Source organism: Condylura cristata, unplaced genomic scaffold (assembly GCF_000260355.1).
Source record: "Condylura cristata isolate star-nosed mole 26May11 unplaced genomic scaffold, ConCri1.0 scaffold00029, whole genome shotgun sequence".
Taxonomy (NCBI): Eukaryota; Metazoa; Chordata; class Mammalia; order Eulipotyphla; family Talpidae; genus Condylura; species Condylura cristata.
This window is the reverse complement of record NW_004567130.1, coordinates 3,472,410-3,491,506: the sequence shown is the minus strand read 5'-3', so window position 1 is coordinate 3,491,506 and position 19,097 is coordinate 3,472,410. Positions and strand designations below refer to the sequence as shown.

The following is a 19,097-nucleotide window of genomic DNA, read 5'->3' as shown; positions in this document are numbered from 1 at the left end:
GTGCTTTAACCCGCTGCGCCACCAGGGAGGGCCGGACTCTATTATTTTTATTTATTTTTCACGGTATTGTTTCTTGCTGAAGCCAGGGTGGTTTCCTACACTCCACACGAGTTAGGACAACCAGGTCTGTTCCCACCTACCAGGCGCCAGGGCCTCCGCTGTCCTCTGGCTGCAAAGAACTCTGGGCCCTGTCCTTTTGGGACGATGTAGATGCGTCTGACGGGATTGATGCTAGAGAAATACATCAGGGCGACGCCATCACGGATGAGCCCCTCCTGTGTGGAAGGCACACGACACCAGCCCTTCGAAAAAGCCCCTCAGAGGTACATTCATTAGGAGAGCAAGATTTAGAAAATTATAGTCAACCTAGTTTCTGAAAATATTTTCAGATTTTGAATAAGGTCTATGTTTACCCACAAATATTTTCCTTAACTGTTAACACATGTTTCTCCTGGTCAGATCGTAGTTCTAAGATGGAAACTGAGCAAGGAAAGAATCTAGAAGGCTCAGCCTCTGGGAAAGCAATTTGGGGATTTCCACTTCTATAGATAAGAGATTTCTGGCAACATTATTCTCATGTTTTCTATGCACATTTGGTTTTGCCTGAAAAAGGCCATTCCTTAATTTCCCTTGTATGAAAATTTTAAAAGAAACAATGAAAGGAAAGGACAGACTGAGCTGACCTAGGACCAGCAGGGTGTGTGAGTTTTATCACTTATTCCAAACCTCAGCAATCGGTAATGTCCGCCTGGCGACACGCTGAAATTGAGTCTATATGGAATTCCTACTCAAGTAGAAAAAGGAACAAGATCAGCTATAAATTCCCCTCTAAAGCGGCCGGTCCTGGGAATGGCCCACAGTTATATTTCAGGCTTGGCGAGCCATGTGTCCACGCAGCCATGGTAGGAAGTGGCTAGGCGGCAGAGTGGACGGTCGGCTGCCCCGTAAACCTTTGTTTATGGACAGTTAAATTTTAATTGCACATCACTCTCATTTATCAAGAAATAGTGCTCTTCTGTGCTTGTTTCCAACAATAGGAAATGTAAGGAACGTTTTCAGCTGTGAGCTGAAGCAACAGGCGCGGCCTCTCTGAACCCAGGGCTGTGCCACGCTGGCCCTGGGGTGGGGAAGGCCACGGGGCGGGGGGGAGACAACAGAATGAGCGGACTCGCCAGATCATGTCCTTGAGTGAGTTCACACTAACGCCATATGACATTCATGCTAACGTTCATACTATAGCCATATAAAGGAGGAACAGCACTCATTTCTTTTAAAAATTCATCAAGAAACCTCTAGTGCATCTATGTGAAAACACGGTGACCTACGAGCTCAGTGGCTCAGGCCTAGCCTCCCACTCACATGTGGGTATTTCCACCGTGGGCATTGCGATCTCAGGTGCGGCCAGTGTGGGCACTGGGTCCTCAGACGCCGGCCCCTTGGATTGGGAGGACTGGTCCTGGTGAAGGAGTGCGGGGCACCTGAAGCCAGTGCCCCTGGGCACCCACAGGAGACTAGCTAAGTTTGGGAGAGTCAGAGTTTCACCTGGGTCAGTGCCCCTCACCCCCACCTGTCCGAGGTCACCTGTCCTCAGATCACAGAAGGGAGCCCTTCCCCTGCAGGCTCTGCTCCCCAGCAGGTGCTCAGCCCCACCCAGGAGCTGGCAGCTGGTGATCTCCACCAGCTGACTGGGGAGGCTCCACGTCCTCATTAAAAGCTGGCAGAGCTGTGCCAGGAGCTTCATCTGCGCTGTCCTGGGAATCTGAGCTCCCTGGAGAGGTGATTCAATGCCCACTGCTGTATTTTGAAGGCACGTCGCTGTCCTCAGTGATTCCATTCTTAGGCTCATGCCCTGCCCGGCACATGAGGACTGGGAGCCCTCGCTGTGATGTGGGCACGATGCAGGGGCGGGCGAGGAAACGCTGATCCAGAGAACAGGCCAGATGACCGCGGACCCCTCAGGGCAGGTGTGCTGCAGAGAGGAGCAGGTGGAGGCCCGCTGACCGACAGCCTCTGCAGGGAGGCAGTGACCACAGAGGGGATCAGAGGACGAAACCAGAATTGGAAGTTGCACCTGGGGATGCGAGCTGGGAGGTTGGCTGCAGACAAAGACGCTTTTTTTCCTTTTGGAACTTCTAGACAATTCGAACTTTTTCCCAAGCGTTTCTTCAGCCAACACTTTAAAAGGTGCCAGTTGAGGGCCCCCCCTGGGGGCACAATGGGTTAGAAACAGCACCGTAAGCGCCTGCCGCAGCCACTTCAGTACGAGTTCAATCCCCGCCTGCCCCGGAGGTGACCCCCATGGCGCGGCAGACCTCTCCTGACCTGCCCGCTGCTCCCCTCAGCAGTGCACTTCATCAGTCAGCCTGTTCTGCTCCTGCTCCATCTCTGGTGAATCCTCTCACCGCCCCTGCACCTCTGGCCTGTACCCAATTCTGTATGCACAAATAAATAAATCTTAAAAAAAAAAAAAAGGTGCCATTAGTTGTGCAGAGGCTGTTATGGTTTGGAAAGAACAGTGCTGGCCTCTCCTTCCCCTTTTTCCTGATACACCTGTCCTTTTAAAATGTAAAAAAAAAAAAAAAAAAAAAAAAATTACTTATAAAAGAGAAATATACTCTCTGAATATAGCCTGTTGAACTTGAAAGCCAAAAGCACCAGAAAGCAGCCTCCTCTCACCACCCTGCGCCTGGCCCCTTTCCTGGGCTGTGTGGCGTCTCTGGTCTTCCCACACCCCTGCCTTCCCTTTGGGGGCAGGCCCCATGCTCTCTAAAGTAGACGGGACCCCACTGGGAACTCTGAGTTGACCCCGGTTTCCAGGCCCTGCTCCTTCCCTGCCCCCCTGCAGGGGCTCAGCCCAGGGCCCAGTGCCTGCAATAGTAGTCATTTACAACAGTGGCAAAATGACTTTTTATTTTGTATATTTTCAGTATACAAACAGCAAGCAAAGGCTGCTCTCATCAGGCCGCCTAGGCAGGGCCCTGATGGTCCCCTTCCTGCCCCCACGGCCACCTCCGCTGCCCTCCCCTCAAACAGCGACGTGCTAAGGGCCACACGTCAACGTTTAAGAAAAGGTTTCCTGAGACCACTTGGCACTTTGTCCCTAAAGAACTTGTAGCTTTAGGTAAGAGGATGAACATCAGAGAGTTAGTGTTTTGTGTTTGGCCAGTTTTTAAAAGTAATAAATGAGTTTGGGAAAGAATTGGCTGAGTTTGTAAGGGAAAACAGAAACAGAAAAGAGGGGAGCCCTGAAATTCAGGTCCCAGCGCATTTGAAGATTGGACTTCATTGAGTCATCTTCTAGAGGATGAGCTTGAGAGCCGTCCTGCAGTAAGGCCCAGCGTGTGGGCAGGGCCCAGACGAAGGGGGTGCAGGATGTAGCAGCTGGCCGCCCTGTCTCTGTCTTCTCTAATCTGTAGAATCTGTCATTACACAACACTGGGCCCTGTGAGCATTGTTCCTTGACCCTGCACTGTGCCACATGTTTTCTTAAATGTTGATGTATGGCATGTAAGCCTGAGTCACTGTGATCAGCCCAGAAAGGGGGGCTCCTGACGGATGCAGGGCCCGGCCACGTGACTGTGGTGGGAGGCTTGTGGCTGTTCCACTTCCTGGGAGGCCCAGGAGGGTGCATTTCGGAGCCGGGCTCGCCAGCCCAGGAGACACAGGAGTGTGCCTCACGGACCCCTCTCTGGGGCCAGCCCGAGGCTGCAGTCCTAGGCCACTGTGAGGCTATGAGCCTGTGAGGCTGCTGAACATGTGACCACAAAAGTGGAACCATCCCAGGTGTCCAGCAGCCATGATGGGATGCCCTGGAATGTTCTGGAAGGAAGGAGAATGTGGCTGCTGTCGAGACCGTGCGGGGCCTGGGTGGCCCTCGAGGAGGCCCGTGTGGGTAGGCTGCTTCGCCACCTCAGCAGTTTCAGTGCCTGCCATCATGTGTGTGGTCAGCGAGGGGTCCTGGGGGTTGGGGGCACTGTTAGAACAGCTCTAATCACACTGTCTGAGGCCCCCAGGCCAGCCCCCACGGCAAAGCCTAGAGACGTCTTCACTTAGCCATCGGTCACGAGCCCATCTATCGGAGCCCACCTGGAGGCAAGCTCGCTGGCCACCCTGCGTGAGAGGTCGTGTGGTATCAGGCTAATCACATCACGGGAAAAGGCAAATGTGAGTCTATAGAGGCTCAGTATCATGTCCCGAGGAGCCTTTCAGGCCTGAGGGCTCTCCCGGCCTCTGCCCAGCACCCCTGTCCCTGTCCCTAGCCCCCCAGCCTTCATGTAGCCACATCCCCTATGACAGTGTCTGTGCCCGTAGCTGTGGGGCTCGAAAGCAGCCCTGCCTGGCACCCAGGCGGCACCGTGACCTGGCTCCACTCTCATCCTGGGGATCCCTCTCTGTGCAGGTATCTGCACCCTGGAAACACACCAGAGCCGGGGCTGACCGGCCCATGCTCCACCCCCGGAGCTGCAGCCAGCAGACTGAAGCCCCCTCCACACTCAGGATGATGGCCTGGCTGGCTGTGTAGAGCCACCAGCAGTCAGGGCGAGCCCTCCAGTCTGCCGCGGGCCAGCCGCCCACAGCCGCCCACAGCCGCCCACTGTACCTGGCTCCTCTTGCAATGATCTGAGACCACACCCTGAGGGGCACCTCTGTGGTCTGATGGCTTCCAGGCGCCCTCAACTCAGTGGCCGGAGAGCTCTGGGAACGCTCAGGACCCAATCCTCCCATCTCTTCCCGGGATGACAGTAACGCCTGTCCTCTCCGAAGAGACAACGACCATGAGGCCAGTGGCTGTGTGAGACACCATTTCACCTGTTCTTTTACCACCTGCCCTGACCAGAGTGAGACCAAGCTCTGTCAGCCTGGACCTCGGCTTGTGTCTCTCAGCCACGTGCTCAGACGCTTACTCACCATGAACCATCATCATGAAGGACCCTTGGGTGGTCCTCATGAATGGCTTGCTTGGAGCGACTCCCTTTGGGTCGACTGGAGTATTTCAGGGAGCCTCGATCACAGGTGAGGTGACATCTGTCCGGAGAGCAGAGTCCCACACAAAGGCCTGTGGCTTGCAGTTGGCTCATGGATGATTGACGTCTTTAATAAAATACTGAAGTGAAATATTTAAGGTGTCTAAGGCTATGTTAAATAAACATTGCAAGTGTGTGTCGGTGAGCTCATCTCCAGTGTTGGTTCAGATTTCACAGGCAGCTGAGCTTTCCTTGTGTTGAGCGATCAGCCCTGCCGTGCCAGCACCCCCTCCCAACGCCCCCGCCCCCGGCACCCCACCACCACTGCCGGAGATGCCCGCAGTGCTGAGTGTGCTTTGCCTTCGGGCTGGCCGGCAGGCTCCGATTGTCCCTTAGAGTGTCCCTCAGATGCCAGCTGCCTGTGCCACTGACCAGCTCCCGTCACCTGCTGTTTGGACTGTTGTGATTGGATTATGTCCACACAGCTGGGGAGCCCTCGCTTGGGCACCACAAGTAACTTCAACCAGCAAACATGTGTCCCGCCCGCTGCAGGGAGAGGTGACCGTTTGCCTACATTCACCTTACTGGCGTCTGCCCCCCAAATCTCTGCATGCACCCAGCAGGTGCCAAGCCCCTTCCCATCACACTAGGCGAGGAGTGGACAGCTAGTGTGGGTGTCCACACCCTAGACACATTCGGATGGGCTTTGTCCAGGCCCCTCTCCCCAGTGATGGTCCCCTGGCAGCCCATACCTGCTGGCCTCCTTGGGATTGCAGAACCCAATAGTGCCCAGCTGCCCTGGCAGCATGAGCTGGGAGAGGACCCCAGGGGACATCCGCTCACATGGCCTCCTGTGTGTGCCCACGGTTCTGCTGTGGTACTTTCGAGGGATCTTGGTGGCTGCCGTGAGGTAGAGGAGTCTCTGCTTTGACTGGAGCGCTGTGGGCACTTGGTACAGGGCCAGGCCCCTGGCCTCCGGTGTGTTCTGGAACCCCACCTGTGGCACCTCCATGCCTCGTCTGAGCCTTCGGCCCTGGGGCACAGTGCCGGGCTCCCGGGGCAGACCTGGCGTGAGGCCAGCACCAGAACTCTGCGCCCAGCTCCTATGGCACACTGCCAGCCCTGGAGCCTGGCCCTGTGGGGAGTGCCACTGTCCCCGATCCCCCGTGGGGCGAACCTAAAGTCGCCCCTGGGGCAGCTGGCTGGAGAGCGATGGCCTGTCACCTCCAGGTCTCGCTCTGGTCATTCCCAGGGACCTGGAAACGCATCTCAGTCAAGCCCTCTGCCCAGCCCCTGCTCCCCGCACATGTCCAGTGGGTGTGATGGAGTCTGAGGCTGCAGCTCTGTGAGCAGCTCGGCTGCATGATGGTCTCAGGACCTGCGAGACGAAGCCAAGAGCTTGGCAGGTCCTTCCTCCGCTGCCCCTGCCCAGCTGTGGCCCAAGTAGTACTGTCTGCCCCTCTCATGAGCCCGCTCTCTTGCTGGCCACCCGGCAAAGGGACTGCCCACTGCTTCTGGGAGTCCCTCCCAAGAGTGGAGTGCAGCTGGCCTCACTGCCATCAGGGAGATATCACAGCCGACACTGTGCCCAGGAAGGGGGGGAGGGCAAAGGATAGCCCCCCCTCCCGAGATTAAAAATGCTCCATCTGGCTTGCTGTCCACTGCCAGGAAAACCCAAGTGTGGGGACGAGAAGCTCCCACAGGGTCCACCCATACTGGTGACCAGTCCCCTCTCAGTAGCCAGTCCCCTAATTGCCCTGGAGACTCAGCCCGGTGGGGGCAGCCGTGGCTTGCATATCATGTGACCCAGCACAGTCCGCTCGGTGAGCTCACCCCTTTTGCAAATGTGGTCAGGGGATATCAGATTTGCATTTAAAATGTTGAGGGCCAGACCGCAGGGCTCTCTGATGCAGCGGTCACTCCACACGTGCACGGTAGGCATGACAGAACCTGTCCCTCACCTGAAACACAGACGCCCCAGCAGGGCTGATCAGGCCAGCAGCAGCATCCTGATAGAGCCATGAAGGGTGACTGGGTTTGGCCTTTGATGTTCCGTCTAGTTTCCCAGACTTTCGGAAGGAGAGGTGTGGGAAGTCCAGAGCTGGTGAGGTGCCCCTGTCTCTGCAGCGTGTCCTTCCCCTGAGCTGACCTCCGTGTGGCCCCAGGGGGCCGAGCCTGCAGTCCCTACCTGGGCAGAGTTGATGAGCAGGAGTGGTGGGCAGATCGGAGCACACTGGGGGGGCGGCCCTGCCTGGCATGGTGGTCCCAGGGCTGCCCCTTAGTGACAAACAGCTTGCTTAGTGACTCGTGGTGCCCTGGGGCTGCTCAAGGGGGAGGCCGCCCTCTCTGTCTGGGGGGGAAGGGAGAACCTTCAGTACCTTCTTCCAGGAGGAGTCAGCAAGAGCCCAGCCGCCTTTCAGACCCACAACTAGAGAACCCAACCGTCTCCCCGACACTGACCACCCCTTCCATAATCTCTGGCAGGTCACCCGCACTTAAAAGCAAGATCCTTTGCGCCAGGACCTTGGGGCTTTGACTGCTGAAGCCAAATTCCTCCATAGGTTTTATGAATTAATTCATAATCACAGAGTATTCTCGCCATAGCTTCACTGCAAAACCCTTCTCAAGAAATGTATGCACGCGACTAACACGTATAGAAAGGCATCTATAATTGTGTTAATGGCTTTATAATTATATGTATATATCCGTGTGTATAATATGCATTTTATACTTACAAAAGTCATCGACACAAAGTGACATTTTTATTGCTGGAGAGAAACCACTCAGACTGAATTACATCGCGCCGGCACTTACCCTCCCATCTAGCGGCAGAGTCGCGTGCTTCTGCCACGGCCGTCTACACGCTGAGCCTTCACGTTCTTCTGCCCTTTCGATAATTAAATGCAGCCCTGAAGCGTCTGGAGATTTATATTTTTAATATCTTGATTTGAATGAGGGTTATCCCAGTGTCTGGGCAGAAGCTTTCCTTGCCAAGCCGTTCATGGGGCAGCGAACACAGAGATAAACAAATCGATTCCATTTTAATCTGCTTTCAGGTGTTCACGATGATGACGGCTGTCTCGTGGGGGCTGGAACCACAGCCCCTAACAAGAGTCTGTGGGTCTATTATGCAACTTTAAACGGCTTCTCTTACGCCACACCGCTCTCCATGAATCACCCAGCTCGGTAGCATCTGAGGGGCTCCTGATTCTTGTCTCCTGGGGCTCTTGCTTCTTGATGCTCAGTGCCGCCTTTGCCACCGCTGTAGTGAGCACACAGTGAGGGCAGGCCCGGAGGACAGCCCTGCCGGGGGCAGGCCCCAGGGAGGGGGTCACCCACAGACGAGGACGTCATGGTGGGCATCGGTGCCAGCCCTCTTCTGGGTGTGTGGGGCCCAGCTGGCTGGGTGTGATCTCGGGGTGTCTCACATCTCCTCTAAATGTCACCTTGGGGATGTGGCCCCCCTTAGTCCCTGCCTCAAACTGACTGTCCATTGTCACCTGTTTTTTCTTTAAGATTTATTTATTTATGCATACAGAACTGGGGGACAGGCCAGAGGTGCAGGGGCGGTGAGAGGATTCACCAGAGTCAGAGTGGGGAGCAGAACAGGCAGATGGATGAAGTACACTGCTGAGGGAGCAGTGGGCGAGACTGGAGAGGTCTGCTGTGCCATGTGGGTCACCTCCCTGGCTGGGGAGCAAACTCGGCTGAAGGGGCTGCGGCCCGCTTGCAGAGCTGCAGTTTAGCCTATTGTGCCACCAGGGAGAGCCCCCACCATCGCCTGTTTAATGTCCATCTGCTCTCTGTTCTCTCGATGAATGCCAGCACTGGGGAGAGACACGGATTTTGTCATCATCACTGCAACATCAGATGTGTTCATAGTATCTGCTCAGAGGAAAGACACATGAGTGAAATGATCGTGTCACAACCAGGTAGACATGGCATGAGTGTTTCTGTCTTTTCTTTTGCCATGAGGGTAAAACCCCTCTTGGCTCTCCCGTGGGAGTCACCAACCCAGGTGAGCATTTGAGTGACAGAGCATTAAATGTTTCTTATTTTCTGGGCATGATTTGTTACTGCAGTTTAGCATGTTCCAAACTAACTAAATCCTCTCCAACCAGGATAGGTGGGATGTCGCCAGGACTTCTCCATCCTTACAGGGTCCCTGGCCATTAACAAGTGCAAGGCTCACAATCGATGCATATTAACTGTTTTTTATTTATTAAATAAAATCCTTTTGTGGGGTGCTCATCCACAAAGAATTGGGTCCACTCTTGAAATCCCTATCACACCTTAAAGCTCATAGTGAGCTTTGGGTAAGTTGCACTCTATGTGAAACCAAAATGGACTTCCAACCTCCATCCACGCCCCCCGCCCCTCACCCACCTGCCCCTGCAGATCTTCTACTGGAAGCTAGCACCTCTGCCTTCCTCACCGTATGAGCAGAATATTTCCAGTATGAAAGCTCTTCTTGTATCTATAGGTTTTGATTAGATTCTTGTGACAGGAAGCAAGGGTATACTTGTTCTTTCTACACAAAACACAGTGCAGAGAAATTGAGGTCTTTTAAGGTGGGCTCCATGGCAAAGTTTCTGTTCAGCTGATTTTCTCGGATGTCTTCCAGCCTCCAGCCCACAGTAGACGGACTATTAATAAAGACCCCTGGTTTAGGGAGGAGGCGAAATTCTAAGCTAAATCATAACCTCTACATGTTCGGTGAGGAGGAAGGAAATTAAAATAGATTTTCCATCTGTCTCTCAGGCATTAGCTCATGTAACCTCCCAGACGTACAAAATACTACAGGAAGCTTGGTCTTCTACCTGCCGGGAGGAGGTGGCTGCCATGTTGCGTGTCGCTGGTCGTGCTGTGATTGTTAAGTACCAGAGAGCTCTACTTCCCGTTTGGATTCCTGGGGGAGTTTTTAAACCACAGAGGCTCTCACATGGGTGCGCATGGTCCTCGTCTGTGCGGGGTCGTCGAGGAGCAAATCTCTATTTCTTGAGTTCCCTTCTTCCACAGATTGGTCTTCCTGAGAAAGCATCTAGCTCGAGGTACTCAGCTTTCATCTGTCTGCTCAGCCTCTGAGGCTCGCAGTGCGGTAGACAGCTGTGGGCGCTGCCCACAACCTCCTGGGGTCATGTCATGGAGCATCAGAGAGGACGCGGGTCCCCTGATGACTAGGTGACAAGCCCTTTCTCAAGCCTCTCTTCATTTCTGACTCTTGGTCTTTGACAACGTGGGAGGAGGAGGACCTCAAAATAGTCAGCTCTTCATACATTGCTGCAGCTGACGGGGCACGAGCAGTGTAGGAGGAGGTCAGGGGACGGAGAGACGTGCAGCTGCTCAGTGCGTGGTGTCTCAGAGCTGGGGGGGTGGGAGCCGAGCCAGTGCCAACCAGTGTCCTCCCAACCAAGGGCACACCTTCGCTGACACAGGTTTCATTTAATGAGACTGTTATCAGTTAGTGTGACTGACACCCACCATGCGTCTTCTGCACTTCAGGTGAGGACCTGCACCTGCACGCTCCCAGTCTCCCCTTTCTTGGGGTTCTGGTTGGAGTCTGCCAAGCAGAGATGCGAGGCTTTGGGAAATAGGGAGAAGTCGTCATTCTCATGTGGCTTTCGGGGCGGTTGGGGGCCAGCATGGGGCGCTGGCATCAGAGTGCAGCAGGCCATGATTTCCTAGGGAGAAGCCCCCCAGCTCTGCCTCCCCCCACAGTGGCCAGTGGCTTTTTATCTCCCCAGTCTAGACTCGCATTATTCTTCTGTCCAGATGGGACCCTACGGGGATTCCATGTCCCGACCCCATGAAGTGAGCCATGGTCACTTCTGCACATGGGGTTCATCAGCCTGCACCTCAAATGTGAGGCTATAATAAATCCGTTATCTGCAGCCATGGGGAGCTGTGTCATCTCCTTTACCCCACTCTTGTCTTCTGCCTGTGCTCTGGGATCACCCTTCCATCTGTATGCTCAATAATTTTTTTTTAAGTTAGACCTTTTTAGTTTAAACCTGTCCTGAATATAATTATAATGAATCTCAGTTTAGAATTTTAAAAACCAAATTTAGAGACTTATGGGCAGAGACCCATACATTTGAATTTCTCTACCCATTTTGGTGGCAGAGAAGGATGGCAGTGTGTTCAACAAAAGACTTTCAGACATAAAAATAGTTCTGAAGTTCTTTGGAAGAAATAAAGCGGAAAGCAAACGAAGGGAATCAAGTAAGTATAAACTCCAGGTCTGGTGAAGAAGAGGCTGTCTGTATATGTTTTTAAATGAATAATGGTGGCATCAGATCGCCATGGTATTTAGATTCCAGTGAGGACTTCTGAAAGAGTGATAGAACAGTTTAATTTTAAAATGTCAATAGTTACAATATACTGAAATTTCCAACCTTTCAGCTTAGGAGGGAAAATTTTAAATGTCAACTTTTAGATGTGCTTGGGGATGCATAGTTTTGTAAGAATTACTCCGAGCGCTGCTCACAGAGGTCTTTTCTAGGGTGATGAGTCGCTCCGCCCCATCCTGTCTCAGATCAGCCTCCCAGTGCGGATTCTAAGTTCTGAAATGTGGATGAACGCAGAAAATTCATTAATACTATTAATATTGTTTTCATCTGTTGTAAATGTGAGTGGACCCGAGTGGCCAGGGAGCGTCTCTCTGTACAGAGACTCTTTGGGGCGTGTCCACTCGAGGTGACCGGGAGACCAGGTGTCCCTGGCTCAGGGAGCCCAGCCTCTCTGAGTGGCACGCGGGAGCTTTTCTGCGGTTCTGGCCACTGTGGAGCAGCCGCTTCTCAGCAATGACTTTGGGGGACAAGGCCCCCCTGTAGCCAGAGGGAGTCGCAGGGCCGCCTTGCAATGGGGGTGCAGGGGGTTGGTGACAAGGCCTAGGTGCCTCTGTCAGCCCTGGCACAGGCAAGATGGGCAGTGGCCTATCCAGAGGGGGCAGTTTCTCCTCCCGCTTGGGTTTGGGCAGGTGGTGCTGGGACCCCGGGCTGCAGAAGCCCCCAGGACAAGCTTCTCAGATAGCACAGGGCGCCTCCCTGATGCGCTTGGTCAGCAAGGCCAGCTGAGGTGGCCGGCGTGCAGTGAGGTTCAGGTGAAGCCCCCAAAGCCTCGTGGGCTGTGCCTGCCTCTGCCTGAGGGCACAGGTTCTGGGCACGGAAGACAGCACCCACAGTGCACTGGGGGACAGCACGTGGGGGCTGCGTGAGCCGTGTGACGCCGGAGACTGATCAGAGCCAGTGTGGATGGGGCTTGCTTCCCCTTGCCCCACTGCACTGCAGAGGGGGTTCAACAAGGCTCCCCCCTCACTCAGATGAGTGTCCTCCACCAGCACATCTCCTGTGTTCTTACTTTCTGTCTCTCGGGTGTTCAGGCCCCAGGGGCCTGGCAAGTGGGACTAGTTGGTCCCCAGCCAGAACTTAAAAGTACTGCCATGTTTTTATGCCAATTAATGTGAACTATAAATAAGCAGTGAGCTACAGAGTGAGTTTTCAAGGTCCAACAAAATGTTTCCTTGGGCTGCCTCGAATGCTGTTGTATACTCCAGAGTCTCGGACTAGGCTCTGGCCAGCGCTGCTCATGCGCATGCCTCCCCACGGCCCGGGCTTTGTCCTCCATCAGGACAGCCGGTTCTGCTCGGCTCACAGCCTCATGGTCCCACCTTCCCAGGGGGGCTTTCGCCCAGTCCATCCCAAGTGCTGGCCCTTCTGGGACCACAGGAGGCCACGTCGCTCCCTCTCTGCCGGGACAGGGAAGTCAGTACAGGGACCCAGACCCACCACTGCACATGGCTGCATTGTGCCCGTATGTGTGGTGTCTGCTGTGTGTGTACGTGTGTGGCATGTATGCAATGCGTGGCCGGTGCACACACGCAGTGTGTGTGTGGTACATGTGCACTGTGGTGGGGCACAAGTGTGTGGCATATTGTGTGTCGTGTGCATTGTGTGATGTGTGCACGTGTGTGCCTCACACACTAATCTGGAGCGCCCCTCGCCAGGCCCCCAGAGTGGCCATCTGTCCTCCTGCACTGGCCTTGTGCCTCCTGCTCCCCCCGGGGATTCAGAAGAGGAAGCACAGAGCCAAACTGGCCCCTGGTCTGGGCCGTGGGTGGGCAGCCGCACCCTGTGATTCTGCAATCTTGCCCCACGCATGTCACGTGCAGCATCGGAGGCCTGGGCAGGGAGGCCTGGGCAGGGACGCCCGGGGAGCTGGGTTTGGGGTGCCTCCTCTCACGCTGCAGACAGAGTAGCCCCAGGAGGCTGGAGGAGGGATCCACGAGGGGTGCGTCTGCCCCACGCGTTTGTCTTGCCCAGGGTGTGAGCTGTCATTTCCATGGTGACAGGCCGTGGGAGAGGGTATGTGGGCAGGGCTCCCACCCCAGGGAGCTTCACACGCGTTAGGGAACCCCTGCAAACCTGCCAGCTGTCCCTGAGCTGGGGTCCCTGGTTTCCCTGCGACCCGAGGCAACGGGCGGCTCCTGCCTCCCAGGACTGCATGGGGTGCTGAGTGAGCCGAGGGTCGCTCAGGTCACAGCAATGGAGATGAAGGTGATGATGACCAAGAGGGTCAGCCTGTCCACACCCTGGTGCCCTGCACCCTGTCTTCTTGCTGCCACGTGCCTCCCCTGCCATGGCTGGGGATTTAGATCCGAATGCGGACGCGAGGGAGCTCTGCAGAATGAAACCATTTCCTGTCCTGTCTGGGCCTCGGCCTGGGACTTCAGGCCATCCCTTTGTCCTTGTGTCTTGACGCCTGCCCCTTGCTGTTGCCTTGCCCTGGGATGCCTGGACAGGAGCAGCGGGCTGTGGGTGGGGTGGGGGCAGCGCAGCAGCTCAGTGGGTGCCTGGAACAGCAGGTGCATCAGGTCCGGTGTGGCTCAGGGCTCAGGTCTCCACATCCTGTCTCCACAGGGCCAAGGTGAAGAAAGGGGTGAGCATCGTTGGGGTCCGGGCCAGCAGTCCCTCCATCTGGGAAGTCAAGGCAAACACGGACCATGCCGGAAAACATGCGCCGGCCGTCATCGAGTGCCGGAGGACGTCGGCCGGCCTGGGGGACAGGTGAGTCAGAGCTCAGCTCTGCCCGCATCTGCATGGGTCTGTTCCTCAGGGCACCGCTCCTTTGTGCAGTGCTCGAGCCGCTGGCCAGGCCTAGTGGGCCCTCCTCTGAGGTGCAGGCTATTCTCCTAGTGGCCAAGGCACAGTGTCAGCCCGGCTCCCGGCCACTTTCGAGGACCCCCTGCAGGTGGGGCTGACCAGTCATCATGGGCCTGCAAAGCCTGGCCTCCTCATGAGCCGCTTGCCCAGGCAGTCTCCTTGCTGGCCTGTGTGGGTCAGCACCATGCAGGCCGCTCCACCACCTGGCGAGGGCCTGGCCCCGCGTGGGGTCAGAATCGCTGCGCACAGGGTCACGGGCTGCCTCTGGGAGGCCAGTCTGGGCTCATGGGCCCTGCAGGGGAGTGGAAGCCGGGCTCTGCCACTGGCCCCCAGTTAGACCCGGCTGAGCCACAGCCGGGCAGAGGCTCTTGAACTTGATGTCTTTTGGATTAAGCCTGTTTCTTGACTTAATTCTCATGGCTCCAGAAAACCCCTCTCTGGCCCCGCGTGTTGCCTCCTCAAGAGTGCAGTTGGTCTTTCTGACACTGGAAACGTGAACAGTGATGAAAGGAGAAACCCAGGGTTGTAACCCCTCATTTCTGAGGTCAGATTTGTAGACTTAACTAGCTCAGTATTTGGAAAACAGGCTGTTGCCCACCATCTGCTCCAGTGTGGAGGCCGCATCCCGCTGGTGGCCAGTGCTCTCCCTGCTGGCTTGCCCTGAGGAGCTTCCTGGTCAGCCTAGGGAGGGTCCTGTCACTCTCATGTGCACCCTGGGACGCGAGTGACGGGTCCCGTACTCTGCCACATGCCTCTCCCTCTGGGACCAGAGTGCCCAGGTTTCTTCTGGAAGCTTTGCTTGGAGAGCAAATGAGGGGGAGGAGAAACCTGTATCGTACCTGCACCCATGCAGGTTTGACGTGTCGCACTGGTCAAGCTCATAGACCTCCAGGCCAGCACAGTGTCTGCAGCACCAGGGGGATGGGACATCCCACCTGAACACAGGCTTCTTTCATGATGTGAAAGGCCGCACAGTATTTAGGGAGGAAGGGCGGGCGGATGGATGGACAGACAGATGGATGGACAGATTAGACAGGCAGATCGATAGGCAGACAGACAGGCAGGTGACTGATAGATCTTACTCTTACCGGAAGGGGGGTGGCTGGCAAGAGCTCTCTGCCATTGTGCTGTGTGTTCCCTCTGCTTTCTGGCCTCCTTTTCTGCTCCATGATGGTGATGGTGATGGTGGTGACTAACAGTGATGATGGTTGTGGCACTAACTATGAAACACAGAGGGATTTGAACCATTTTAAAGATTTATGATGAGGGGGTTGAGATTTGATTGAAGCACTAATGTGGGTCCTCCTGGGCGTGGGAAAGGAAGGAAACTCCCCAAGCACCAGCTCCCCCCACCCCAAGGGAGGTAAAAGTAGCCTTGCCAAGGCTGAGCTCTATCAGGTACTTCCAGAGCCTTCCTGATAATCCGGTAGCATGAAGCACAGCGTCTCCAGGCAGGTGGGAAGCAGAGGGTGGGGGTGAAGGGTGCACCCTCCTACTGTGTCAGTTCTAGCTTTAAGCACCGATGGCTCATCTGTGCGCCCCTCGGAGCTGGCAGCCCTGTGGGGGGTGGGGGGCACTCCTCATCCTGCTGTAGAGTCTGGCATTAGTTAGCTATCTTCTGCCAGGGTCCAGATGGAGGGAAAACCATGCACACACATGGGCGAACACATGTGCGTGTCTGTGGCACGTCACCTGCAGTTATCCCGTCACCCACGTGTGAGCGTGTGTGCCCTGTGCCATGTGTCTCCGGTGCACCACATGGGTAGCCCAGATGTGTAGACATCGTGTGTGCACAGCACGTGTGTATCGTGTTTCGTGTGTGTGCCCTGCTAGGCATACAGCATGTTCCGTATGTCTGTGGGATGTCTGCACAGTGGGTGCTTGCACACACATGCACACACACGCAGCTGTGCACGCCTGCTGTCACACACCTTGTCGTCAGAGCACAGCTGACCTCGGACTCCGGCTCTTGCACGGCACTCAGTGAGCACACGGCAGGGCAGGAGCTGCTGTGTCTGGGGTCAGCTTTGCCCCTCTGCAGCTGTGCCCGCCGCCCCCAGCCGGGCCTGGGGCGGAGCACTCGCGCTGGTGCTAAAACCAGACTGTGTCTGTGCCACTGGGCCTTGGGCTGCGGCTGGCGGGTGCACACAGCCTTAGCACTCCTGCTCAGCAGGGTTGGGGCGTGGTGGCGTGGACAGTGGGGAAACCAGAGAAGCATTCTTTGGAGGCAGAAGGACTGGCGGCACTGGTGTCTGCTCGGGGAGCAGGGACTCGGGGGGTAGGCCAGAGGCCAATCGTGCCTCCTCCGGGCGGGGATGGCTGGACGAGAGCCGTCCCCTCTATCTTGAGGACACCTGGGGGGTTTTTTTGGGTTGGTTTTTTTACCTTTGTTGGTTTTTGTTTCGGAGGTTTTTTTGTTTTTTTATTTTTTCTACCCTCTTTGAATGTTTTTCGGTTATTCTTAAAAGTCAGAACATGATCATTGGAATGCAGAAGAGACCTTCTTAATTAGCTTGAGAATCATAGATCCTGTTGCCAGTAACTCACTGTGGGCCTCAAAGGTGCCTCAAAGGTGCCTAAATGGGACTAGCTAGGGGGACAGGTGAGATATCATGGATGAAGGAATCTCTTTGGCGCTTGTGATGAGTTCAAGGGGCCCTCTCATCTGAGCTGAGAGGCATGCTTCCCTTTCTGAATGAGTTTGGTTGCTGAAAACGGTCCCATCCTGGTATTAACAACTGAATGTAATCACGGCTCTCAGATCTGTTTTGACTAAGCTTCCCAGGAAACAGTACAGAGCAGAGGCAGCAGGACTAATTGCACTGGGTCCTTCAAATTCCAGTTTGCATTTTCAGACCTTGTTCAGAGTAGCGCGACTTAAACTCGGATAAACATGTCACAGAAGGCCCTGTAATTGTACTATTTTGCTCTTCCCTGCCCAGGTGGGTGTTTGCCAGGGTTTGCAGCGGTTGCTATTTAAGTGCTTTCCAGTGACATGTAGAAATGGGATTAAACAAGCTGGGATGTCAGGAATTCACATGCTTTCCTCCAGTCGGTCTGTGACCAAAGAGAAGCCCATCTCCTTGGGGCCTCCTGAGTCTGTGGCCCCCATGGCAGAGGGCTAGCGTAGGCAGGCAGATGTGGACACACAGGTGCATAGCCTTTTTTCCTATCTTCTGTTTATTTCATGTTGTTCTGATTTTCCATTAATTACATGTAATATGTTTCATTTTGAAACAAAGCTCCAGTAAGAAGAGGGACAGCCATAAATAAAAGATAATTGCTATTGTAGATATAGACATGTGATTAAATTGAATGTATGTTCAAAATTAGAATGTGCTAGTATCAAGAAACACATCTCCTACTATCTTAATTAAGATTGGGTTTGATTGTTTCATCTTTAATGCAAATAAGAGTGACTGTAATAGACTAGAATAACACCTGATTTCTCTCACAAGGAGAAAGCCCTGATGCCAGGGATGCCCCGTGTGGTGGCCCCACAGCATCCCAGGGACCAGGCAGAGTCCACAGCAACCCCAAGCTAACTTCTAGTTTTGATCCTCATAGATCAAAGTGGCTGCTGGAACACCAGCCATCACATGCACCTTTCAGGCCAAAGAAAATGACCCAAAAGTGTCTTCTCGGCTGTATCAACTGTCTTTAAACAGCTTTCTTGGAAACTCGTGCTGGCTCCCAGTTCTGTCTTGCTGTCCGGGCTTTAATTCTAGCACCACACTTGGTTTCTAAGGAACCTGGGGGCAGATGCATTCTGGGCCATAATGTGTCCCGCTTAGAATCAGTTTTCAGCTCCAAAGACAGAAGAACAGACTGGACAGTTTTGGCAACTAGAAGTTCCTATTTCTGCAGTCTACTCAGAACAGGTGTTGTGGGACTTCCAGTGGGATGATGAAAAGAGTGAAAGGTGGAGGGTGTGGAAGACCCGCATTAGCGTCTCCTGGAAGGGCTAGCTCAGGTATGGACAGCAGCTGCGTTTGAGAGCGCAGGCATGGCAGGGCAGGGCGGGGTGGGAGGAGCAGGCAGAGGCTGCCAGTCCAAAATAAAGGACCAGGACTGGGGAGGGGGCAGGGACGGGCAGGAAGCCTGGACTTTGGACTCAGGATTCTGCTAACTCAGAGCAGGTGGGCAGGTCATGTAGGTGGCAGGATTTAGGCTCCCAAGGGGTAGGTCTCTGGCACAGGCCAGGCCCCAGGTGAGAATACTTGTTGCAACAGGAACCCAACAGACAGACCCCACATTGTATGCAAAGTCACCCACTGTAGCAGAAAACTTAGGGACTCTCAGAGACAAACTCAGAGACAAAAACAGCATCTCTCTTGTTAATTAGAGATGATGTTGGAAACTAACCAGTGCTTTCAAAGTGTCCTGTCCTGAAATGTCGAGAACATGCTCGAGACCAGGGGCACAGAGCTGACCCCAGGGTGGCTGGGTTACAGCAGTAGTGGGGCGGCATACTGTGGAGCAAAACCAGCAGGAGAGAGAAACTTCAGAAGAGAGAATGAGAAAGAAACAAATACCCAGAAACCGAATAAGAGAGAAGAAAGACCCAGGAGCAGGTGAGGAAGGAGACCCAAGGGCTCAAGCTGCTGGCCCACCCCAGAGGCTGAGGGTGGTCTCTGCACTCAGATGTCACTGCAGCGACCAGCAGCAGCTGGAAGTTGAGGACACCGTTGGGTGCCGTCCAGCCACCCAGGAACGTCGGTGGAGAAACAGGAATACCAGCGGGCCCTACGACACCCTGGTGAGCCTTGATGTGAACCACACAGAAAAAGCCAGCCAGAACAGCCGCTTGCGGAGAGACCATCCCAAAGCCACACCTGGAAGAGCTGGACCTCCTCCTGTCCTGCAGTGGAGAGTGGGACGGAGGTGGCGACGAGGCAGCCGGCACGGGGCCCACACTCCTCTGAGATGAGACGGTGGGTTCGGCTCTTGAAAGTCTGTGGATGGCCCAGGA

General features: G+C 54.8%; 1 protein-coding gene across 1 annotated transcript in view; it reads left to right on the top strand.

Moving 5' to 3' along the window:
- The window catches only part of TMEM132D (transmembrane protein 132D), a 312,508-nt gene that overhangs the window by 145,337 nt on the left and 148,074 nt on the right, over window positions 1-19,097 (top strand). The window contains exon 3 of the mRNA XM_004690639.2: window positions 13,883-14,029. Coding sequence (XP_004690696.1) covers window positions 13,883-14,029 — 147 coding nt within the window. The remainder of the gene's footprint in view (window positions 1-13,882; window positions 14,030-19,097) is intronic.